This window comes from Anguilla anguilla, chromosome 15 (genome assembly GCF_013347855.1).
Source record: "Anguilla anguilla isolate fAngAng1 chromosome 15, fAngAng1.pri, whole genome shotgun sequence".
NCBI lineage: Eukaryota > Metazoa > Chordata > Actinopteri > Anguilliformes > Anguillidae > Anguilla > Anguilla anguilla.
Window position 1 is genome coordinate 31441321 of NC_049215.1, and position 26992 is coordinate 31468312.

Genomic DNA, 26992 nt, shown 5'->3' on the forward strand with positions numbered 1-26992 from the left:
CAAGTCGAAACTCCGCCTCCAAACGGCTTCTGGCAGCTTGACCCTTAGAGAACAGCCTTCTGGGAAATGAGTGTGGTCCTCGGGGAGGACCGCGTGCATAGCCTACGGTCAGCATCTCTCCCGAATCGGGGCCAGTCCCAACACATCACAAAGCCCAGGGCTCTGGGGAGGGAGGGGTCAGAGCAGAGGGGTCCTACAGAGCTAACAGGCAAGCGATGTGTTTACTCTCCTCATCCAAACACGGAAAGGCTCAGAGCAGAGAAGGACATACACAAGAACATCTCACAGAGTAAAGAACGGTGGAAAGGCCCAAAGGCCCAAAGCAGAGGAGAACATACACAAGAACATCTCACAGAGTAAAGAACTGTGGAAAGGCCCAAAGCAGAGAAGGACATACACAAGAACATCTCCCAGAGTAAAGAACGGTGGAAAGGCCCAAAGCAGAGAAGGACATACACAAGAACATCTCCCAGAGTAAAGAACGGTGGAAAGGCCCAAAGCAGAGAAGGACGTACACAAGAACATCTCCCAGAGTAAAGAACGGTGGAAAGGCTGAAAGCAGAGAAGGACATACACAAGAACATCTCACAGAGTAAAGAACTGTGGAAACGCCCAAAGCAGAGAAGAACATACACAAGAACATCTCACAGAGTAAAGAACGGTGAAAAGGCTCAAAGCAGAAGAGTAAAGAACCATTCAAAAAGACTCAAAAGTTGAAAAGGACACTTGAGAGATACACAAGAGTAAAGAACTGTGGAGAGGCTTAAATTAGAGAAACACAAAAGTAAAGAACAGAAGAAAGGCTCCAAGTAGAAGAGGACACTAGAGAAACAGAAGAGGGAAGAACAGAGGAAAGGCTGAAAGTAGAGAAACAGACGAGGGAAGAACGGAGAAAAGGCTCAGAGTGGAGAGGGAAAAGATGGCGGAACGCGCAGAGGAGCGACACACTGAGCTCACGGGGAGCAGATCCAGACGTCTAATTAAGGAGATCACTCTAATTAGGAGGACAGAAGAGCACCAGGCGCTGTTCGGTGGTGCATTCCCACTGGAAGGCATTAACACACTCATTACTGAGGGAGAAGAGGCTCTTCCTCATCTCAACACTGAGCCTGGAGAAAAAGACAACTCACTCACACACAGGGAAAATGAAGTACAAATCCAAACAGGGGCGCGCGTCCCAAAAACCAGAAAGGGTTCTTATGGAAATATGAGCACGTGAAGCATTATTAAAATCATACACCCTGTCCCCTTTATCTCCAGAGACAAACAGAGCCCTTCCACTCGTTACAGACAGGAAGAGGAAGTCGTCTTGGGGACCTTCTCTCAGAGTCACGAGAGGCCATTAGCACGAGAATGCACAGGCCCCGACCTCGTCCTCCCACGCTCACCATTAGCACTGCAGTCGCTCTGCACAAACACCTTCAGCTATTTATGTCCTTCATCCCGGGGGACTAACAGGACATATTTTTACACATTATCTGTTTATACAGCCCAGTATTTACCCAGGTCATTTGGGTGAAAACCCTGCTGAGCTGTAATTCCCAACTCCAGACACTGGGGCTATAACCTTGAAGCCCAGATCTTTAATCAACCCTGACCCCCCCCCCCCCCCCGCCCCGCCCCAGACACACACATGCCACACCCCCCCTTACACAGGTAGGATGACGTGTTATCTGCGAAACGTCCTATCCTAGGTGTCAGACCGGAGCTCACGTGATGGTGTGCGGGCCAAGGTATGTGACCAATCCTGCTGTCCAGCTTTTTCCCCTCAGTCGGTAAATAAGAGAGAGAACTGAAAGTGAAAAGGAGAGAACGCAGCGCACGCATCAGATCACACCATTCCGGTAAGTTCCAGACGGCAGGATCGAGGAGCGCTCCTCGCTGTTCAGCGTAGATCGCAGCGACTGATTAACGAGAACCTACAGACGGGCCTGGATACGAGCTCAAAATTCAGCGGATGTTATTTTGGGGGGGGGGGGGAGGGTGTCAGGTCCACATGTTTGTTGTGACACTGTTGAGATTCATCATAATTGAGAAATAAATCCCAGATGGCAGTGTTATCATCTGGTTGAGCGCAGCGGGTAATTATGACTGCCAAATGGCCCCCACGGTACGGTAGCCTCCTCAGGCCAAAAACCCCCCTCTCCTTTTCCAAACGGATGTGACTGATCCTACACAACAAACACAACTCACACTTCACACAAAACTGCACCTTCCTCCACCCTCAGTGATGCAGATATAATGCATCGTGCACCACAGTATAAACAAATAATAAAAAATTACCAATCTAATAAAAATGAATTATGTCACATTTTCAGAATGGGGTTTCATAAATGTTATGTGATGTCATTCTTCATAAAGCATTACATTTGCTTTTGGAATGGAATGCTTTTGACCCTTTAATAACGGCATTAAACATGATTCTTCAAGCCTTTAGGACAAACTGTATACAGGAGAAGCTGACAGATCATGTGTCTCCCATTTTAATCTCCGCTTTTGTACAGCGTGTGCTAGAATGGGCATGGGAAAGGAACACCATGGAGAATCTTTTTTTTATATATTCTATTGCTCCAAGGATCCAGCATTCAAATAACTGAACCTCTGCCTCCTAAACCTAAAGTTCAGTAGCAAAATGTGAATTATTTGTTTAACGCAGAACAGGCCACCCTACAGTACATGCCGTTTTAGCCAGGGGGCAGGAGGTCTGGCTGCGTGGTATAATGGTTAGGGAACTGGGCTTGTAACTCCACAGGTTGGTCGATTTAATTCACAGACGGGATGCTCCTGCTGTACCCCTGAGTAAGGTACATAACCTGAAGTGCTAAAGTAAACTAGTAAACTATCCGGCTGTATAAACTGATTGCGTTTGTGTTAGATTAGATTAACCGGGGGGGTGGGGGGGGTGAGGGGGTTTAGGGTTGAACTGCCCAGGTGTAATCCACCCCGGCACCACAGCCGATATTAAGAGTCATTAGATTAACCTGCAACACTAAGCAGCATTCAGAAGGCACTAGAGGAAGCCTGAGGACCTAAGACCTTACGCAGCAGGAGGCTTTCAGGACGTGGCGTCAGGTTTACCTGATAGACCACCTGAGCGTTAGCATTGGGCCAGGTCGGCCTGCCACGTAAACGGTTCATACGGCATCACATTTTTCAACAACCGATTGCGCTAGGATACTCCGAAAAGGGGTGTTAGAACCCACAGCATTCCAGGCAGCTCTCCTCTCTCAGAAGCGACATAGCTCAGGAGGTAAGAGTTGTCTGGCAGTCGGAGGGTTGCCGGTTCAAACCCCTGCCCTGGGTGTGTCCCTGAGCAAGACACCTAACCCCTAATTGCTCTGGTGAATGAGAGGCATCAATTGTAAAGCGCTTTGGATAAAAGCGCTATATAAATGCAGTCCTTTTACCATTTACCATTCCATTTACCAAGACCAAGGACAGAGTCAGAGTCAGGTGTGGGCGTGGTCAATGCAAGCCCCTCCCACAGCCAAAGAGTGAAGAAATAAGAAAGGCTGAGGGAGGAGTACGACGGCACGGTGGTGCAGCGAGCAGCGCTGTCACCCCCCAGCAAGAAGGGTTCGAATCGAGGCCGAGAACCTCCCTGTGTGTCCAGGTACTTCCGCCCACAGTAGAGAGACATGCAAGTCAGGCTAACGGGAGACTCCAATCTGTCCTTTGGGTATGAATGTATGTGTGAATGAATGAATGAATGAATGAATGGTGTGTGGGCCCTGTGATGGACGGATGGATAGATGAGGATGATGGAGGAATAGATGGAGGAATAGATGGACAAAACAGGTAGATTATATCAGAAGAGGAGCATGCAGTTCTTGTTCTATTGAGACTTCAAAGATGTGCACCAGAAATAACTACCAGCATTCTATTTACAATAGTCATCAAGAACTATGCCCTATTTATGCCAAGTAAGACAGAAGAGGAGAATAATTCAAGTTCTAAAGAACCAGATTTGTGGAACACAGGTCTTCCCAGCACAAAACCCAGAAAATAAGAGCTAAATAAGAGACTGGTTTTGGTTTTGGCTAAACAGAGAAATGGTTTTGGTTTCACCACATTGTCTATGTCAAACCCAGGTAGGAAAGGAGCACTTCACAAAAGAGTCAAACACTTGACTATACAGGAACTTGGCAGTTCATACATGATATCACTACCTGTCTAAACACGGGCATGTCCAGTAACTGTAGCTGGGTTTTTTTTTCTGAAATAAAAGATAAAGCCACAGATCTACAGATCTACACAGATCTCATCTTCCTGTGGTGAGGAACTGATTTTAATTATAATAATTATTACATTACCTCTGAAACAGTTACAGACCAAAATGTAATCGACAGACACACTCTGCTGTATATATTTTCCGTGCTCAGGTCCACGGGAGGAATTACCCGGCGAAAGAGGAAGAAGAAAAAAGAAAAAAAAAAAAACAGCACGACCGACCAGCAGTTTTACGGCAAAGTGCCCTGAAATTACTGACCGTTCTGGAGCAACGGGAGCGGATGTAAATTTCACAACATTAGCACTTCCTAAAAAACACAGAGAGGCGTGTGCCAAGGGCTGCCAGACTGGCCTGCCAGTGCCCGGAACACAGATTTAGTGTTGTCATGTTTTGGGGGGGGTGGGGGGGTGCGGGGGGTGCGGGTTGGGCTCTGCCTCGCTCGCGGTAAAAATAGCTTGGCTGCGTGCTTCTGAGAGAGGAGAGCTGCTTGGAATGCTGTGGGGCAGACTTCTAGAAACTTCCAATGCTCCCGACCGAAACTTCGCGAGCAGCGCACACACACACACACACACACACACACACACACCCCACCCCCCGACGGTGCCACACACCTCCTGTAAACAACCCTCCCACCATCCCCCAGCCCCCCACGGTAAAGCAGCTCTGGTAGCAGTTAGAAAAGCGGAGATTTTTCTTTTCTTTTCTTTTCTCTTCCCCCCGTTTGTCTTTTGCCTGTTTGTGGTTTAAAACTCAGAAGCCGAATTCGCGCTGTGACACCGAGCTGCCACACGCCCCGCGCTCCGTGAGCTCAGAGAGAGAAAGACCGTGGATCGTTCTGTCGGCTTCAAGCGAACGAGCGAAGGGAGACAAACGGCGTCTTCACACCTTCGTTCGCCTCCTTTCGTCAGCTAAACGGGAGGCCATGTCTCATACGCACTGGCGGCAAACAACCGTTCTTCTGGGAGAAGATCAGTCACCCACCCCGATCCGTCACCCCCCCCCCCCCCCCCCCCCGCAGGCCCAGACGATGACAGATCGGGCATATCACCCCCAGCAGCAGGCCCTAATCTAGCAGGACACAGAAACACAGTCAGAGTCCCAGGGCTGGCACGTTCCCATACATCACTCGCCACATAAAGGCAGTGTGTGTGTGTGTGTGTGTGTGTGTGTGTGGGGGGGTGGTCCTTATTAAGGCATCAACATGCAATCAGACATTGTGCAACATACCTCAGGGTCTCCATACCAGTGACTCTCTCCCACACTGAGCTGCAGTGACTCAGTATCTCCTTGTCTCCTCCTCAGTGACTCTCTCAGTCTCCTTCTGACACTTCAATGCAGTGACTCTCTCTCGGACTCTCTCTCTCTCTCTCTCACACACACACACACTGCAGTGACTCTCTCTCTCTCTCTCTCTCACACACACACACACTGCAGTGACTCTCTCTCTCTCTCTCTGTCTCCCTCTCACCCTGCTCTGCTCAGTCTCTCACCTATGATTACACAATGGCAAATCACAGGGTGATAACGTCATGCACAAGGTTCAGCCGATGTCACATTCACAGATGCCACAGAATGGGCGGGTGCCTTTGCCTATTAACGCAGTTTCGCTCTGCAAGTTTAACCCTTTCTCCCAACGCCAGCCGCAGGGGACGATGGCTCAATCGCACTGATTTCATCACCTAGGCCTACATCTCAATTTGGCCCCAGTTTTTCTTTGTCTCCTCAGGGCAAATCGTTGAAACTGTTATATAACTTGTTTATGTAACGTCTTTCCATACGCGCGATGATCCCAGAGCGCCGTATCCTGATTGGCTACACAGAATCTGATCCGTGAGAACATTCTCTTGCGGAGCTCAATGTCAAACGTAACCTGATTTGTCGATTGCTATGTTTACCGTTCCCCCAAAGGGACCTAGGCACACCTGTACAGAGGTTCGCAAGTTTCTCACATCACCATTCTTCCAAAAACACATTGCATTGGAGCCCATAGCGGTTTAGCCGCTCACTTTTTGAGATCGAGCGGGTAGGCTGGAGCAGGGGCCGCTCTCTGGGCTGCACTCACAGGGGCAGGGGATGGGGAACAAGGCCGGCCTTCACCAAAACCCACCCCCCAGCATGTGGAGGAACTCTACAGGGATTAGAGAGACAAACAAAGCGGTTTCCTGTAGAGCACAGTTTTTCCAGGAAAGACTCTGATCCCTGAAAGAGTCCCACAGGGGTGAATCAGGGTCCCCTGCATGTCTACGGGGGGGGGGGGGGGCCTTTCAGAAAACAGCAGTGAAAAAACAAACAGCCCAAACTCATGAATCCAGAGCCATTTTGCATTAAGGAGGCACCCGCAAGTCCCCCGGATCTCTACAGCTCGGCCAGGTCCCACAACATGACATCCACTTCCTGCCCTGAGACATCCACTTCCTGTCCTGAGACATCTACTTCCTGTCCTGAGACATCCACTTCCTGTCCTGAGACATCCACTTCCTGTCCTGTGACATCCACTTCCTGTCCTGTTAGCTTTTGACCTTCAGGGCAAGGGGGGGGGGGCGGTGATTGGCTGGGGTGAATGCTCCAGTTCACTCACATCGGGCCATGGGGCTGTGTGTGCAGGAACACGTTAACCCAGCTAAGCATATCCCTACTGCCTGAGCAAAGCATTTCAGCCATTACAGACACACAGCTGAAAATAAATCTGCTTCTATGGGCCTATACCAGCAGACAGCAGAGGGATCGCACCTGGGACAGGTGTGACCACACACCCACCAGACTAAAAACAGGAGTGTCTGGCGCCTCGAACCTGGAAAGATTTGGATTTACGTAAATTTGCATACACGTTAGTTCTGGCTAGCACAGTTGGCACGGCTCACACTCCACAGCCGCGTTTGCGACCACACACACACCAGTGCATGGATGGCGCAGTCTTTCGGCTCTCCAGAAGCACAGTTTCACGCCAGGGTCCATCGAAGTTCGCTGGAAGACACAGTGAGTACCATCTGGAAGAGGGGAGTGGGGAGGGGGGGAAACCTGACCTACCTACCCCTCCGTCTGCACGGTAAGGCCTACTGCCCCACGTCCCACCCAAGCATTGGTCCAGACCTGTCCCAGCACCTCCAGACAGACAGAACCGAATGAAGACGATGGCTCAACAGGGAGGGCGTGCCTACAATGGATCAGGCCTAAGCCAAAAAGCTGCATCTTCTGAGGGCTGTAATCTGTAATCTGCAAAAAGCCCGATCTCTCCACCAGCACAGGCACTCGGGAGCAAACGGAGACCGAGCCGTCCGCTGGATAAAGACGTCCATCACACGCATCCCCCAGGAACACAACACATCTCCACGAGTCACGCAGTTCCCTAAGCCAGAGAGAGAGAGAGAAAGACCGAGAGAGAGAGGCTGAGAGAGCGAGAGAGAGAGAGAGAGAAAGAGGCAAAGAGAGAGAGAGAGAGAGAAAAAGGCAAAGAGAGAGAGAGAGAGAGGCAGAGAGAGAGAAAGAGAGAGAGATTGAGAACGAGGCTGAGAGAGTGTGATAAAAAGAAAGGTAGACAGAGAGAGTGAGAGAGAGTGAGAGAGATAGACAGAGTGTGAGAGAGAGAAAGGCAGACAGAGGGGCCTACATTTTCAGGGAAAGTGGGGCGGGACAGGTGAGGTGGACTGATGAAAGTTTAAAAAGCCTCGCGGCACATCCGGCCCGCGGAGTGGATTCCCGTTGCCTGGAGAGCACCAGACGGACGACGCGACACGCGGGCGCAGGGGGGGGGGGGGGGAATCTCACAGCACAACAGCCAGTCAGGCGGCAGAAGGCACACAGATGGAGAATCCCCACGCAGGACTTAACCGCAGCTGCAATGCTGAATCCAGCGCTACTACAGAAGCGCTAATACCGCCAGGTACCGACACAAGCACTGATCCCAACAAGTACCGACACAAGCACTGATCCCACAAAGTACCGACACAAGCACTGATCCCAACAAGTACCGACACAAGCACTGATCCCAACAAGTACCGACACAAGCACTGATCCCAACAAGTACCGACACAAGCACTGATCCCGCCAAGTACCGACACAGGCACTGATCCCACCAATTACCGACACAAGCACTGATCCCAACAAGTACCGACACAAGCACTGATCCCAACAAGTACCGACACAAGCACTGATCCCAACAAGTATCGACACAAGCACTGATCCCAACAAGTACCGACACAAGCACTGATCCCAACAAGTACCGACACAAGCACTGATCCCAACAAGTACCGACACAAGCACTGATCCCAACAAGTACCGACACAAGCACTGATCCCGCCAAGTACTGACACAGGCACTGATCCCACCAATTACCGACACAGGCACTGATCCCAACAAGTACCGACACAAGCACTGATCCCAACAAGTACCGACACAAGCACTGATCCCAACAAGTACCGACACAAGCACTGATCCCAACAAGTACCGACACAAGCACTGATCCCAACAAGTACCGACACAAGCACTGATCCCAACAAGTACCGACACAAGCACTGATCCCAACAAGTACCGACACAAGCACTGATCCCAACAAGTACCGACACAAGCACTGATCCCGCCAAGTACCGACACAGGCACTGATCCCACCAAGTACCGACACAAGCACTGATCCCGCTGCCAGCAGCACTAGCAGCAACAGTAGTAGTAACCATGGTGACAGTGACAACACACACTTTAGTAATAGCAGTTACAGCGTTAGTAGCACTTGTAATTATTGCGCACTAACATTAACACTAATGATGATGGAGGAAGTTACAGCATTAGTATTATGAGTTCGTACCACTAAAGGCAGTAACCGGTAGTGAGTGTGGCAGAAGCCAGCGCATTAGTCATATCAGCGCCATTACCACAGGCCGACAGTGACATTCCGGAACATTCCACGGCACAGCCCGTCTTCGCGCACACACGTCACACAGCTGTGTAGGCCGCTCCGGAGATGTGAGCATCTGCTAAATGTCTAAACTGTAAACTGTAAGATGCTACAAGCTCCTCACGCCAGCTGTGCCCATGACAGGACCCTGTCTGCCAGCACTCCACAGTCTGGAACCCCGGTCACCCTGTCCCGCCCAACAAACCGGCTCTCCTGCACCACCCTGCCCGCCATGTCTTGCCCCACCCACCACCACCACTCTGCCCTGCCCTGCCCCGCCCACCAGACCGGCTCTCCTGCACCACCCTGCCCTACCCTGTCCTGCCCCGCCCACCACCACCACCACCACCCTGCCCTGCCCTGCCCTGCCCTGTCCCGCCCACCAGACCGGCTCAGTTCTCAGCTACTTAATCGCACCCCTGTGAACAAACTGTCACACGCTCAGTCAAAACAGGAAAACCAGGACCCCCAGGAACAAAGTCCGGACCCCCCCCCCCCCCCCCCCCCCCCCCTCCCCCCCAATTCGCTGCGGAGGGCCCATCATTTCAGGAGGAAATTCAAAAGCAGCCGGCCTCAGTCAGCAGAGAGCGATGGGATAACCGCCCCTTTAGCAAGACATTCTGAGGCCTGATGTGTCAAATCAAATCAACTTTGTTTGTATAGCTCCTTTTTTTTCACATTGCACTGTCACAGAGACGCACTGCTCTGTAACAGTAGCTTCCTGCGTCTGTCAGCTTCCAGGAAGCAGCGAGTGTCCAAGGCGGCCATCGCTAGCTCCAGCCGTACGGCCACTGCAAGCTGAAGTGCCCCAGAGGAGGCAGCCATCGCTAGCTCCAGCCGCACGGCCACTGCAAGCTGAAGTGCCCCAGAAGAGGCAGCCATCGCTAGCTCCAGCCGTACGGCCACTGCAAGCTGAAGTGCCCCAGAAGAGGCAGCCATCGCTAGCTCCAGCCGTACGGCCACTGCAAGCTGAAGTGCCCCAGAGGAAGCAGCCATCGCTAGCTCCAGCCGTAGCGCCACTGCAAGCTGAAGTGCCCCAGAGGAGGCAGCCACCGCTAGCTCCAGCCGTACGGCCACTACAAGCTGAAGTGCCCCAGAGGAGGCAGCCATCGGCAGCTCCAGACACCGCAGGCCCAGGCGGTAAACCCCACCGCCCTCAGGAGGACAGGGGAGCCGGAGTTTAACCTCGTACCCGAGACCCAAGCCCCTCAGCCAATCAGAAGCCGCTCCCACAGAACTGCGTGCGTCCCTTACCCGGCAGGTCTGGTTCAGGACGCATGCATTTCTTCAGCGTTCAGAGGCGGTCAGACAGGCCCTCTCTAGTCCTGTCCCCGCAGGCCAGGCTGCGTAAAGGCCTGGAATCACCTGGTCTGAGAGCTGAGTACTGTAATGACCGGAACTGAGTGGTACTGTAGGAGAGGGACACAGCAACCCCTCCCATCACAAAATAACAATACTGTGCACGTGCACCAGTAACCTCTCACCCCACATATATATCAACACACAAACACATTCTGCCAAATTAACAACCATACATCAAAAACCAAAAATCATTATAAAGTATTCAGAATGGCTGGTATTTTGAAAATGCATATGCATCTGTCAGATCAATGATAACATACAGCCAATCAGACTACATCTCCCCCCTCACACACACACCCTGTTCTGTCACACTGAAGCACAGATTATGAATGCTTCAGATAATAAATAAATCACAAACAGCAGCATCACCTCATTAGTCACTGCTCGTTTGGAGGTGTGATTAAATACCGGCATATGTACCTGAAGTCATCCATCAGGACCAATCACGCTCACTTCTGCTTTTGACAGATTCGAATTTACAGTGTGAGGAAGGGGGGGAAAGCCATCTTCAGTCTGTTTGACAGGACACTTCCTACACGATTCTGTCAGACAAAAGACAGCTTTCTTCCCAGAAAAACCACCAGACAGGGAGGTGCTACTGCCAAGAGTCATCACAATTAAGTGCCAATCATTGCAAAACATTGTTGCGAAGATAAAGAATTTTTTGCATATCCTGTCATTTTTTCTTTTCCATTTCAAGGGACGCACTTCTAGCTAGCATCATAGCCTTCTACCTGAGATAATGCTAACTAACAACTACATCACAACCAGCTAACGTGAGGGAAGCCACTGTCATATTTTAAATACTATAATTACACCCTTTCATTGAAACATTAAAACACATCCCTGGCAGAGATGACTAAGCATCTGAAGACGCCCCCTCAACTGCAGCACATTTTCGTCACATGACGCTTCAGTGAGATAAACAGTCTGGAGCAGGTAAAGGCAGTGCAGCACGACTGTGCCGTCTGTTACCAACAACACTTCCTTTGCTCGCTCGTCTCCTGATTGGTCGACACAGATTGCACCCCTGACTGTGGGAGGGGCCAAGCCCGGGCCAAGTGGGATTAAGAATACCCTCCTCAGTCTGTGATTCTGTGTGACCTCTGACCTTTTGCTTTGCTTTCTGTCTAAGTTGCCATCTGATCCTGACTACAGCAAGCATCACTGCACAAAGAACGGTATTCAGCTGACTACACCTCCCAGAAGCCAATGCTTGGTTACGCTCACCATTTTCACTCATATGCCTTTGGCATGCTTCTGGCTTTCTTATACACATAATCAAAGATACTCATTAACTTAAACCCTGTCGGAATAATTAGCCATGGAGAGGAAGGCCAGTTCATTGGTCCATAAGCTCCGGTGTGTCCGACAGCAAAGAGCTCCACCCCCAACGTGAGGCTGATCCTTCCCTTCGCAACTTCTCAGCCAAAATAAAATCTAGGAGAAGAAGAAAGGCCTAAAACAGCAGCGTCATCGGACTTAAAACATCCTCACGAGTCAAACAGCGCACCCGTATTCATATACCCGTCATTCAGCCAGTGTGTCCTCACTAGGGTCAAGCGAAAAGCCGTACGGCTGAATGTCCCCGCCCAGTTTCTAAAGCGGTTCCATCCGATATCTGCCCCCGCACAAACCCTCGCCATCGGCATCACCGTTCACCGCAGTGCCAGTTCCGCCAGCCGGGGAACGGCAGCTCCACTGTGGGTAACAGCCGCGGTGCCATTAGCTACATTACACTGCAGGCGTTTAAGCAAACGCTCCTATCCAGAGACCTCTTTACATACAGCTGGATATATATGCCGAAGCGACACAGGTTATTATACTACGCCGCCTCCCGCCTGCGACTCGGTGAACGCTGCCGTGTAAGACCTGGCGCGGGCGGCAGCCGCTGTGGTTTAACCGCCGTGATCTTGAACCGCCGTTCGTCCCGCGACCCGGTAAACACCGCCGTTTAAGAGCAGGTGCGGGTGGCGGCCGCTACAAGCCAAGGCTGCAGCCCTCTGTGGGTTATCCCGGAGAAAATAAACACGCACGCTAACTAAAGAGGAACAGGGCAGCGAGCAGAGTGATGTAGTGAGCTATCAGAAAGTGTGCGGAGGGGGAATACGCCGGCGTGGAGCTGAGAGAACAGAAATGCAAACACGTCTGTTATTAGACCTGCCTCTACGACGTAGAAGAAACCTGCACACCGTTCACCCAGGCAAGATAAAAGGCAGAAGATGGGGTGTTTTTAACGTGTGAAAGCAAAGATATCGGTTATGTGGCCCATCTTGGTGTGTTGCGGCTCTTTCCAGGGTTACAGGAGTAGACAGACTCTGACCTGTACTGGCTTACTAAAAGGCATGACAAATGCTAAGTCATCGACACATTATACAAATTGGTAGGCTGGGCCTCTGAGTCTTCTGAGACAACACCATTCCTTTATATCTGCGTATAAGGCCATTAGGGATAAGCTTCCATTTTATCTTTCTGGTCACCTTTTACATAATTATGCACCGACAAGTTGCGCTCATCCCAGCGGATTCTTTTTAAAGTACTTCAAGGCGGTTTCTCAACCAGGAAAATCAGCATTCCTACTTCGCCCCGTGGCCTTGGAGCGGTCTTCAAAACATCCGCAAAATTCGAACGAGCGTCCCCAGTGAATCACTACAAATCCGGTATCCAGGGCATTACCACCGAAAAAGCACAACTGTTTTAAACAACACCCAATGATGTCTGATTTGCTGTGCTGCTCGTTGGACCGTGTGTCTGTTAAACTGTGAATTTTAACGGCACCGCGTTCGTGTCTCACCACTCCTGTTATCACTGTACAGCTGCTTTCTGGGGCCAGTCTCCCTCGAAAAAGAGACTCTCAGTCTCAAGGAGCTTCAAACGTAGGCTAAATAAACCGAATGAAATGAAAAACGTTCAGACGACTGTCACTCGCAAAAAAAAAGCAGCGCTTCCTTCCCGGGCCAAGCCTCTGCTTGTTTGCCTTCGTACTGCAGAGCAACAGAGACGGCCCTTTGGCTCGACGTCAGGCGACAGCGGTGAAGGGCGGTTGTGAGCCGTCCTGATGGAGACGGATTCCCCCCCCCCCCCCCCCCCGCGCTGCGCTAACCTCCATCGCTGAGGGCTCTCGGGTGGGCGGCTGTGATGTGTTATCCTGACTCCATTAAAGAGCTGCACAGCCATGCCTTCACTAAGCCTTCACTGGGTGCTGCCTGTCAATCACTCAAGGTCACCCCCCCCCTCAAAAAAAAAATTACAGGTAGTGATGAGAGAATGAGGCTCCAGGATCAGTGCCTAAGTGCCTTGGGTCAGCACCCAGCCCTCCACAGCAAAAAATCCCAGAGTCCTTGACAGCAAAAATGAATCCTTCACCGCACTTCCATTTCCACCTATTTTTGGCACATGAAGCATCACAGGCTTTTTGCTAGAAAGCTTGTGCCGTTATGGAAACTGGAAATGCATCAGACAAGACACAAGATGATGACAAATCATTCCTCTTGGAGACACAATACAGGTAAGGTAGGGAGAACGCATGTCTATCAAGGTGCGCACACACACACACACACACACACACACACACAGAGCAGAGAGCCAACCGCTCTTCACTCAGGGACTGAACCACGCAGAACCTAAATTTTTCCATCTCGCACAAAGGGGAACTGTGGACGCAGGACCACTCAGCGCTCAAAGGGGGGGGGGCGCACACCCACCTCCGCAAACACACGCGGGGCGAGCGAGCTAAAACACACAGCAGGCCCTTTGTGTTTTGGAGCAGGAGCCTGGTACCGGCGCTTTAAAAGGGCACGCACACGGAGGATTCCGGAATTCCAGCCGAGAGAGAGGCGCGCGCGGCGGCTCGAAAAGCCAGGTTCCCGCTAACAGTTCCCGCTAACAGCGGTTTCGCGGGCCGGTAAAAGCTCCGCGGGGGGGGGGGGGGGGGGGCTCTCGGGCCCCGGACGCTGGGCGCGAGCGTACACAGGGACTCCCACAATGCATTTCAACAGCTGCTCTCACACAACACGCTCCCAGCTCGCGGTCAGGCACAGGGTACAACACTCACGTTTTCCGCTTTTTACGATTTTCGCTGGGTACAGCACCACCTGCCAAGCATCAATACGTGTAACGTGATGTGTTGCACAACCGTTTTAACCAAAGGTAAATCAATCACAAGGTCATCTGTAACTGCGACAGAGAGAGAGGGCCACAAGCTTCGATCCAGCAAAAGCACTTAACAAGGAAGGATGTTAACTAGCCTTGCTAAGCACCAGCATAGGTGGTTCTTCATTAATACACGATTTACTGGATTTCAACCATCTGCTGGGGCAGCCTGCCCATAAAAAATACTGCATAAAGATGGGCGGTTGTTCTGGGTGATGGAACAGAAATGAATACATCCTGAAGATGCATTTATTTGCAGCTGACTGGTTAAACAGACACAGGAAAATAGGCTTTCAGATGAGGGTTGGGAGTACAGGAGAGAGAGTGAGAGACACTGAGAAATCCTTGCTCACCTTCTCTCTCACACAGATGGTAAAATTTTTAATATTTTTGCCACAAGCGAGACAATGCAATTAAATATCCACTGCATGCATACAACCCCAGTTAATGAGCTGCAGGAAAACTTAAAGTTGCCACATCTCTGTCTTTCATAAAGTACACACTTTTGTTGCATGTCTGACTCTGCCACCATCATCACCATAATCCCTGTCATTTTGGCTTCAAATCTAAAACACTGAATCCAAAAGCCACCTTCATTCTGAGATAAAGAAATATTACTTTTTTTTATAGGTTTATCTAGTTCCATTCAAAAAAATGGATGCAAAATATGACGCAGTCGGACAGGCGTGTACACCTGCTGGTTCCGCATGTTTGTCATTGCTGAGCGGACATTGTCCTCCGGTTTTGCGTTCCCATGGTGATATTATCTTTGGGTGTAACCCTGTTACAGCCTGGTGGTTAAACTCACCTGGCTGGTCAAGAATACAGCCACTGCATTTAGCTTCACTTTCTTCACGGTGAGAAATGATCTAGGCCGTGAAACACACTGGTGTACAGTCACGTGCACATTCCCAACCTGAACTGTGACAGGATCCAAACTAAAATTCAACAGACGCCCATAATAATTCCACAGCCACTTAAAAGTTGAAACCGCACAAGCGCTCTGACAGGTGTAAAATGTAGCTACTAAGTTAAATGAATGAGAAAGGCGCTAAAGGCAAAAATACAACTCATAACAATAAATACAATGCTGGGCTTGGGGTGGGGAGGGGTAGGGGGGCTCATAATTCGAGCTGTCACCGGAATTTAAGAGTGATGGAAACTAATTGCAATGAACCGTCCGCGTCATCGACCGCTAACTTATCAGCTGTTTCTTTGCTCAAAGACACACAAACCTCAGCCTCAAATGCTTTGTTTCGAGTGAAAGCCGGATTAAAATAGCAGGTGGCACAATTAGAAAACTACTGCAACGTGTATAGCGTTGTTTCTTTGTGTCCGTACCCAGCATAGATTCAGGTCTGTACTCACATTTCTTGGGGCTACGGGGATTAAGCCCAAAACGTGCCGGAGCCAAGATCGCAATGTGATTTTTGGTTTCGACGATTTTCCCCCCCTTAAGATGGAAAGTACTCTTAATTAAAAGCGTATCGTATTATCCATCTTCGGACATCCTGTATTACTTGTTACCTGCAGAAATAAGGTCCACGCAACACTAAGTAGACAGGCTGACATACACCACAGCCATATCCAGAATTAATTCATTTATAAATCATAACCAATTATCTTCAGATATTCTCATCCAAACAAAACGCCCTACGGCTAAATAAACAGTTCGTTAGTTGCCGAATAGTTCTAGTCAGACTTGTTCTTACGAATGCGCCAATTTCATTATAAGTCCTAGGCTAGCTCTCCCAAACGCAGCAACAAATGCATGGAAACAGAACACGTCTGTTTAGCAATGAGTAGGCTGTGCTATATGGCATGTTTACACCAATCGAACTAAAAACAAAACAGTGGGCGAGGGCTTTATCCATGTGGCATTAGCAGGCTACGGATTTAGGGTAAATTCCGGATTTAGTATCATATGAGCAATGTAAAGAACTCACGTTCGGTTTAGGTAGTAGGGTAAGGATAACTGCTACTTTTTCAGGTTTTTAAAAAAAAGTAGTGTAACTATAACAATAGCTTACTATAATAAAAATGCGATATACGATCAGTAGAAAAAGGCAACGTCGCGTATACAGCCACTACTAGCTACCTGTAAGTACAATTACTATGGTTTCCCTCTCGAAATCCATCTATCTGACCGTACACATTTCTTTAGGTAGGCTATGAGCGGCAAACTGGTATGTTTTACTTCGTAAAATTGTGTGTAAGATAAGTTCAAAGGGGTTCGATGAAAGTACATGCACACAGAACCGGACAATCGGGAAATCGTTTTGCTACGAAACGCCATCATCGCCGTGATATCAAACCTCGCATCTATTGTACTGCCGTACATACACAAAGCAAAGTCGTCCTGCAAGGAGCAGGAGCGAACCGAGAGCGTCAACAGCGTGGACACATAAAACCAATGTTTGACTCCTCTGCCCACGTTCCGGGGAATATCCGCTTTCTTTCAAAACAACATAAACATAACACGCTAAAATATATCTGCAGGTTCAAGAGGCTTGGAAAATACAGCTGAGCTCAGTGAAGCCAGTCATTCGCACGTCAGGCGACCACACCAACTTTACGCTCAGTTCTGTTCGCTTTATTTTCCTCTCGCTTCTTACCTTGGTGTTCCGAGCTCCGGTCAAATCAGGCACGGGGAAGAGGGGGGTTGGACACGCACAGAAAGCGTGTTTTCAGTTCAGTCGGGCTGAGATCTGATACCTGACAGTCAGAAATCCGATTTGAGTGTTTTGTCGGGTCTTCTCGAGCAGGCCCCAACAACTCCGCTCCCTTCTGTAGCTCGCTCGCTCTACCTTCTGTTCAACCCACTGGCTTGCTCGGTGACGTCACTGCTGCCGAGCAGGACGGAGAGAGTGATTGAGCGCGCAGGGGAACTGCGCCGGAGTGGGATGGAGCGACGGAGGCAATCTCTCTTGCCATCTGATCTTAGTAAAATCTAACGTCAACATACCCGACAGGGGACCAGTTGCCCTTTAAAGTACGATGCGTCGTCAGGACACTGAAAGTCAGCAAAGTTTGGTTTTGGACAGAATCACCTTAAAAAAAATGTTTTTTTGTTTGTTTTTGATTAGGCTATACGGAAATATATTTCACAGATGTGCAGAGCTATTTTGCTAAACAAAACGGAACAAGGGGTTGCGTGGGCTATTTTCATGATCCTTTGATTTAAACGGTGATCCGCAGATAGGGAATATAAGTAGGCTAAGTGATAATTTAAATGTTCCAAATGTTCCTGTCATCTATCGAGTTCATGTGTATTCGACCCGCACCTGTGGAAGAAATCGTCATTAAGGTGAGGTGTGAGCCTGCATGTTACTGTCACACTAGCTGCCCGTAGTTAGGGAGCTAATGTTGCACTGAACAAGCTAAATCAACCCTTTCACTCCTTTTCCTGATTTCCTGATCGGAAGTGTGATGTCACTATAGCTGTTTCTCAGGGGATTGAAGTTCTCAGGCTTTACATGGTGCAGCTGCCTCCATGTCTCAGCTGTCCCTCATGGTCTGTCCTGTGGTCCTGTTCTCATGGTCTGTCCTGTGGTCCTGTTCTCATGGTCTGTTCTGTGGTCCTGTTCTCATGGTCTGTCCTGTGGTCCTGTTCTCATGGTCTGTCCTGTGGTCCTGTTCTCATGGTCTGTCCTCTGGTCTTGTTCTCACGGTCTGTCTTGTTCTCACTGTCTGTTCTGTGGCCCTGTTCACATAGTCTCTCCTGTGGTCCTGTTCTCATGGTCTGTCCTGTGGTCCTGTTCTCATGGTCTGTCCTGTGGTCCTGTTCTCATGGTCTGGCCTGTGGCCCTGTTCTCATGTTCTGTTCAGCGAAATGCAAATCCTGCTGTTTCACTTTCATTTCAGCGTCAAGAAACAGCTCTAAAGCAAAGGCATTTTTTGGTCTGTGGTTGTGATGATTTGTATAAATCACTTTTGTGGCCTCTAAGAAGGTGCACACTGGAGGTCTGCAGTAAGAATTCTTCAACCGTACAGTATTTTTTTATAAAAGGTCTGCAAACGCATTAAGCAGAGATGACACTACCGTTCTGCAAGATCTGCAGAAAAGCCTGAAAGCACTCGAAAAGTGAAGTTCGGAGCAATCTTTGTAAGCTTTGAGGAAAAATGTCGGCTTTTTAAGTGGTTTCAGTGGAAATAATATCATCTAAAGTGTGTGCTCAGGGAAATGAAGAGATTCATCCTTACTAATGTGCAAATGATGTCACAATGACGTATGATATCAGCACAGACATAACGTCCATACCTTCTTCCTCTCCGAGTCTTTCCTTGATCGTTACTGAGAAAGTATTTGCTAAAATGACTGCAGTGGAGGAACTGTGGGCAGCCTTTTTCTCTGTAATGGACATGCAGGAAGAGCCACTGGGGTGCAACCAAGCTCAAGCCAATGGAGCACTTCTTTGATTAAAGCATTGTTGACCTCAATTGCAAACAAACAAACAAACAAACAAAAACTGATAAATAAAACATGCACAAACACATAATCCTTGTTCTTCAAAACTATTCAGTGTGACCTACAGTGGTTATTGATTTGAGATATTATTAGATTAATTCATTGAGGGCCAGAGGAGGAGTCTCTGTCTCTCTCACAGACACGCATGCACACATTCACTGTCTCTCTCAGTTCAGTTCAATTTGCTTTATTGCCATGACTTTTAAACATACACATTGCCAAAGCATATTGTTTGTGTAACAAACTCTCTCACAAGCAGGCACACACACATGCACTCTCTGTCTCTCTTTCTCTCTCATGCACACACACATGCACATTCTCTCCGCCTCCCTCTCTCTCTCTCTTTGCTGGAATGGCGGCCTGCTCTGTGTGGTGAGGGTGCAGTTGGCAGTATTGCTATATTGCAGTATTGACTGCGCTCAGCATGTTTCAGATTAAAGCAGCTTCAGTAAGCAGTCAGAACACTTCAATAACAGCTGAAGGACACCAGTGTGTACCGTCACCGAGGCACAGAGTACAGACACAGAGCACTGACCTGCAGCTGGGTACAGACACAGGGCACTGACCTTCAGCTTGATACAGACACAAAGTACTGACCTGCAAATGGGTACAGACACAGAGCACTGACCTGCAGCTGGGTACAGACACAGAGTACTGACCTGCAGCTGGGTACAGACACAGAGCACTGACCTACAGCTGGGTACAGACACAGAACACTGACTTTCAGCTTGATACAGACACAAAGTACTGACCTGCAGCTAGGTACAGACACAGGGCACTGACCTTCAGCTTGATACAGACACAAAGTGCTGACCTGCAGCTGGGTACAGACACGGGGCACTGACCTGCAGGTGGGTACAGACACAATGCACTGACCTGCAGCTGGGCACAGACACAGGGCACTGACCTGCAGCTGGGTACGGACACCGAGTACTGACCTGCAGCTGGATACAGACACAGTGCACTGACCTGCAGCTGGGTTCAGACACGGGGCACTGATCTACACCGGGGTACAGACACAGAGCACTGACCTGCAGCTGGGTACAGACACAGGGCACTGACCTTCAGCTTGATACAGACACAAAGTACTGACCTGCAAATGGGTACAGACACAGAGCACTGACCTGCAGCTGGGTACAGACACAGAGCACTGACCTTCAGCTGGGTACAGACACAGAGTACTGACTTGGAGCTATTCTGGGTACAGACACAGTGCAGCCATAGGGTTTGTATGAATTTCAACATATTTTGTCCTTCCTTGTCACTGCAGATTCTCTGAACGGGTTCTAAAAAGGTCTTTGTGATTCCCTCTCTCCATCTCTCTTTCTCCCTCTGTCTATCTCTCTTTAAACTGATGTGCTATTGTGCATAGAGCCCAGCCATCTGAGGTCATATGTATTAATTATTCAGATGCGTCTCATTATCCCTGCCTCGCCAGACACAGTCAATCAGCACTGGGTCATGTGGCTTCTCACAACCCTCTGGGTCAGTGAGGTCTGTGGTTACCAAGTTACCAGTGCCAGGTTACCAGGTTACCAGCGCCAACATTCTGTGGAACAAGAGAGATTTACTGTTAAAAAAAAAAACATCCAAAACATGGACTCATTTTGGCATCAAAAGAAAAGTTTCTATTAATAAACGTATCATTAAATATAGGTTAATTAAATCACGATGCATAACCCCCTCCCAATAATTTAAATGTGAATTATGTAACCAAGTGTGGACAATATGTAAATTCTCGGGCTGACAACCAATGTTTGACAGGCTGTAATGGCCGACACGGATACCTCCCTGGTTGCAGAACTGCAACCAAGCTTCCACATTCATGGAGTACATTAGCAGAGGCGTGAAATCATGGTAGAAAAAATATAGCGACTGTTGAAGTTGATTTGTACGAAAAAATCATTCAACAAGAGTCTCGAGAGCGATTGAGCCTCTGTATAGCTTCTCTCATTAACATCGCTTATAAAAACAACAACTTACAAACAAATAAACAAGGTTTCCGATGACTGCGATTAAGGTACTGGTTAAGCATGACATTTTCACTTAATTTACAGCGTCGGTGGCACATGAAATGATTCTCTTGTTTTGGGATTTGTTTTTAAGCTATCAAAACTAATTTAGCTAATTCGTTCAAAAAGTAAGAAAAGATTTGCTCAATCATTTTCACCTATACGGTGCCCTTCAGGAAGCTGATGCCGTATCTCAGGCAGAAAGAGCTGCCTTCTGCTTGCTTGCTGTTCTCCCCTTGGCTGCGGAGGTGCCTCCTAACTTTAAGCTCAACATGCAAATCCCCCATGAGCAGCACTCACACTTGGACTGAGATGTAAATGCTGTTTTTATCCATTCAAAGTGTTCCGGGTGTCTGAACCAGACCACCCCCCGGGTCAGTGCGTTAACCTCGGTACGAGGCGAGAGAGATGCATTCACATTCTCTTTAGCTGTTCCAAGACCTTCTGGAGCAGGTAGGAGGTGGAGTACCCCCCTACCCCACCCACCCCCCAGCTACGTCTGCCCCAGCTCATTAAAAAATAAAGAAGCGGTTAAACAGAAGCCAGATTTACAGCTGCGTCAACGAACGGCTTCCGAGGGGCCCCACGGAGATCTGCAATGCATGCTGGGTACATCTCCGCAACCCTCCAACCCTTCGCTGGGGCCGAGCGTCATCTGGGCCAGTTCAACACGTTTCATTCCAGAACACAGGGGTGGTAAATATTTCAGCAGGAACCATTGCTGATGCAAAGGGGGGGGGGGGGGGGGGGGGGTGGGAGAAGGGGGCGGGGGCAGGGGGGGGGGGGGGGCTGTCTTGAGGTTCAGACAAGCCTCTTCTGCCCAGGGACAGCTCATTAAGCCCATTCCAGCCCGGACTGAAACAAATTTTGGAACGCTGGGCAGCCTGCATGCAGACAAACGCATTCCTACCTTCTGTTTCCATCAAATGCGCTCAGGCCCCACTGTAGCTTGAGCCAAAATGGCTGACGAAGCACAGCATCGATTAGCCCCCCCCGTTCCCTTTAACAGATTTCTCAAAGCCGTATTTTTGCAGTAATTACGTTACTGACCGTGGTTAGCATCGCTACTTGTGCAAACGCAGCAAAGATTTAGAAGCCAGGAGGCAGCAAAGTGAACAGCAAAACATTTCAGACACAAGAAAAACAAGGAAACGAAACATCATGATCAATTCACTGCCGCATTGCCCAAAAATGAATTATTTTAATGCTTATTTTATAGGATTAATATCATATTAGTGTCAACCGTAATTGATTAATGAGGCTATTAGTGGGTTTGAAAGGCACACATTTTCTGGAACTTCACCCAGCCTAATGGCTACACTGCTGATGATAATTTATTGAGGATGCTCCTGTTGTTCAGGAAGATCGTTTGTTTTGTGGCCTGGCTGGTCTCGTTAAGATTCACGAGTCTGCAAAGCCTGTGTAACATCTCCATCCGGTACAAGAACAACGCAGTAGGACCTATGTGAGCTGGTCTGGAGTCAGTAATGAGCACATGAACAGCCAGCCCCTGGTGAGTAATGAGTAATGAACAGCCTATCTGGAGAATGTATAGAGTGACACACCCTTGGGTCAAGAACACATATCTGCTCTAGCAATTGTAGATGATAGCATGGTGTTCATAATACACAATGAATCCTGCTCACAGCCATGTGTCAGAATAATTTCTATAGTCCTCGCAACATTTGGCAGGGACATGTGTTTGTGTTCCATTAGGCATAGATTGAAAACCAACCAATGAAGAACACAAAAGCCACAGGCCACACCCCTTAAAATAGGCATGATGTGTGGCTAGTGCCAGTAAACACAGATGAGTCATATTACCCAGGAACACTTGAATTACTCCTGTGATTTCATGGTACCTAGGGTACTGTGACATCATCATACTGAATTATTCCATTGTGACATCACAGTCAATTGCCTCATACTGACCAAAGCCACCCCCCCTCCCACAAGACCATTGTGACAGAAGCACAATAAGGAAGTGTTTGCAGTATTGTAATAAAGCAATATCAAAATAAATTTTCATCACATGGATAAGTTACTTAGACCACAGTGACTTAAGCACACTTTTCCTTCCCAATGGAGATTTTTTTTTTTTACCTCACTACTTGTTTTTCACTCGGTTCAGACTCAGGTCTTTCCCATTATTTCAATTTCCAGTTTTTCTGGAAAGTTTTTTTTTTTTCGACAGCGTCTCTGAAAAAGGAACGATGCAAATAAGAAAAAAATTGATGAAAGATCATATTGACATTTATTCCATTGGGATGACTGTAGCTGCTGGAGCAGATTGACGATGTTTGCTGTGAAAGGGTTGATTTAGCTTGCTCAGTGCAACATTAGCTCTCTAACTACGGGCAGCTAGTGTGACAGTAACATGCAGGATCACACCTCACTTTAATGACGATTTCTTCCACAGGTGCAGGTCGAATACACCTGAACTCGATATATGACTGGAACATTTGGACACACTACTGCAGATCCCAATAAAAACGTACCAGCCAAAAAGCACAACCATATGAAAGAACAAACATGCTGAGAACAAGGAAATTCTAAGTACTCTGCAGGGAGGTTTCCTGAAGTCCAAAGGATGCATTTCCACCAATTATCTCATCCAACTCTGCCCCATGCTCATCGTGTCATTTCGTTTCCAAGGTTGACCAGCCAGATTTGGGTTCTTCGCCTGAACGTCAAGCACCGCCCTAACGCGTATGAATCAACGTGACCGCATTCCGTTCACTGTGCACTGTGGCAGGGCCATTGAAACCGGGAGCAGCCATGATGGGCACAGGCCTCACACATCACATAGAAAATCACGCGGAGGCTCCACATTCTCCCGGGCAATGCCCCGGTTGCTAGGAAGCGGTTTCGAAGTTCCATCCTGAGAGCGAGCCCAGTCCATCACAAAGCGCCTCCTGTCAGTACTCCCTGCCCATGGGGTTACACAGCTGCTTTGGCAGTTCATCATTATTTGGTACTCCTGGTAATTTACTTTTGTTTTTGTTTATTTTGCTGGTTGTCCCCATTGCTTCATGTTCTTCATTTAAGAGAGACATAAATATATCAGCCTCAATAAGCATTCTGTAGTTTCACTTAGCAGAACGTTGAAGTGCAATTCAAATAAAACTGGTGAAGAACCCCAGGTCAGTGAGTCCCTCCCTTTGCTTTTTTACATTTTCACTGACATGGACACACACACATGCATACACACCCTCCTCTCCCCACTTTCCTCTTCACACGTTTGTATCTGGCAATGCTGCATGCCGTTTGCATTCTGGTTGCCACTACAGGGCTGAGGGGAAATCTTCCACACTCTCTGACAGACAGAAGTAGTTTGTAATTTATTGTGTTTACAGTCTTAAATCAGCACAGAGAAGTCCAAACTGCCATAGGACCCACAAACTGCTTATATGACCTACTCATATGGAACATTCCCTGTGATAGGCACACTCTTTAAAGGGCACTTCATTAAATGGAATGTGACTGATAGCTCTGAAAATGTTACAGAAAAAAAAAAACTCTTCTGAAACTTTGCAAATCAGTAGGAAAAATAACTGGCATACATCTCACGGGATGCAAATGACCACGTAGGGCATACAAATGTCTGCACGTCATTTTCTTCTGCTTAAATATAGAAGAGAAGTATCACACGAGTGAACATACAGCTCTCTATAAATAGGGTATGGCTGCAGGCCTTGAGGTACTGCGAGATTTTCTTAAGCATTTTCGGTAAAAAAATACTCGGGAATTCCATTAAGTTCTGCTCCATCGCTGAGCTATGCCCCCAGGGAGGAAAAGGCCATGATCTGTTTTTGGGTTGGATGCTCATTTATGCACAACTAATACTAATAACAGTATTTATAAATAATCAGTCCCACAGAAACAATCTGCCATAGGAACTCATGCACTGGCATAAATATACACAAGAGAAAACCAGGTTTTGGTATCTGACCGTCCTATCATACTATTATGCCTGAAACCACGGTGGACCGGGCAAAATGCTACCGTAACCACTGTATTTATAGAACTCTGCCTCCCTCTGCTGGTGATCCGACACATTTGCACCGCACACTTACAGGGCGCTAACCCATTTTGAAACGCAAGCAATAAAACAAACAGGACTGATATTTGCATAGAAGAGTAAAATCGATATTTAATAAATAAAAATAGAAAACATCTAATAAAAACCACCGGTCGGGTCCCACTGATATGGGAGTGTGCGTGTTGGGCTTCCAGGAAAACTGACGAGGTTAGACTTGCGTTGTAGCATCTGATTACGCTTCGCAGATCTGTCACAGTGAGACAGCTTTACTGCTGTACTGTCGGGGTAAATGGTGGGGGGAATTCGTTGATTCAGCTCTTCGCCACCTCCAATTTGTCTTCTCTTGCGGGCGCTTCAATTACTTCACCGGACATGAACGCCTCCTAAGAATAAAATCAACAGTCAAGGCCAGGCACCAAAGTTTTTTTTTTTTTTTTGCTTTCAGTGAAAATAAACACAAGCCGTGAATGCTTTGTACAACGTTCTGTTAACTATATCAAATTATACATTGTTGATTAGCGTTGATCAAACCTATCTCCTTGGTTTTACTTTTAAACCTGGTTTTTAAAAGTAATCTGTCAAGTGGTCCCAGTTAGAGGCTATATGAAAAGGAACATTCCACGTAGCGATCCACTGTATTCAAATGCCGCATTTATTTTACATTGAAACGGAATGCCAATTAAAACGGCCCGCAGAAAAGACTGTACGCACAAGAAAATACATATCCAACTGCTCAAAACTGCGCGTGTGAAAAGCCAGAATTATCACTTGTTAAATACGATCGATAATGATTTATTACAGAGAGTTTCCCGGTCTAGCTTTTCATTTAATTCTGGAACGATTAGCAAATGGTTGGCAAACAAACAATGCATACCAACCTAAATATGTGTTCTTATTATTGAGTTTGAGCACGTTAACCCGCTCAGTCCAACTTCATTCATGAATGTAGAACTTGGCAGTCTTTCAAAAGTCAGACTTGGAAGTGCGTTAAGCTATCAGACATGGCTGCTTTTACAGCACATTTTTTACTTGCCAGCCTAATTTAAAACCTTCGATAAATTAACTACCGAACCATTGGGGCGTTTGTAATTAAGATTACACCGACTAGCTAAATATATTTCACACATTTTTAAAACCATTCCTGAATACATGTCATTCCATCCCATGCCATACTAACTGCCCTGTAGCAAACTTGAGCAAGGTGGCTACAGCTCACACTCCGCGGAAGGTACACACCTTATCGTAGATGACTTTAACCAACAATGAACAACTCGGACATGTAGCTACTTCTTCACCATTCTCCAAATCCTCCTGTATGGGAAAAAAATCAACACGTTACCGACAGAACGCAAGAGTTAATCGCCATGTATCATATAGCCTACGTTAGCTGGACAACGTAACAAACTAGCTAGCTAGACGCAGCTGTAAATCAGTTAACGTTAGATAGTAACCTAACATTGGGCTACCTAGTAGCGCCACAGATTGACTAAACAGAATAGCTTAAATGAAATATTTAAAAAAATGTATACATATAATCGTTCCCGGGCATATTAAGAACAGCATATGTTCGACAATCACAGACATAAATGAATCGTAACAACGCCAGGACAGCTAGCTAACATTAGCTAATGACTACTTGCCTTGGTAATTTCGAATCTATCTCCACAAGGGCATGGATAATAGTAAGTTTCCGTTTCCTCGTCATATTCAAAATCTTCTATCTCTACTTCGTCGTGAAAAACAGACATTTTGAAGTGGACTGCTATAACGATCCTGAGCAGGACCAGAAAGTCCCACCACCATGAGTTCTATCGATGTGACTCACATGTTTTACGTG

At 47.9% G+C, this 26992-nt stretch overlaps 2 protein-coding genes across 4 annotated transcripts in view; both read right to left on the minus strand.

Annotated features, from left to right (window-relative positions):
• LOC118213661 (cytoplasmic protein NCK2-like) overlaps window positions 1-17540 on the minus strand; it is a 44419-nt gene extending 26879 nt beyond the window's left edge. The window contains exon 1 of one of the 3 annotated variants that reach the window (XM_035392676.1): window positions 17249-17540. The gene's annotated coding sequence lies outside the window, so the exon portion shown is untranslated. Of the gene's footprint in view, window positions 1-16001; window positions 16461-17248 lie in introns of those variants that run through there. The other 2 variants (XM_035392675.1, XM_035392677.1) reach the window with 2 other exon arrangements.
• A 6890-nt stretch (window positions 17541-24430) lies between these two features.
• On the minus strand, window positions 24431-26992 carry dph3 (diphthamide biosynthesis 3). Its single transcript, XM_035392914.1, has 3 exons — window positions 26796-26992; window positions 26392-26466; window positions 24431-25538 (listed from the first exon to the last, which is right to left on the minus strand). The coding sequence occupies exons 1-3, from the start codon at window positions 26901-26903 to the stop codon at window positions 25467-25469; spliced, it is 255 nt and encodes an 84-aa protein (XP_035248805.1). The 5' UTR covers window positions 26904-26992; the 3' UTR covers window positions 24431-25466.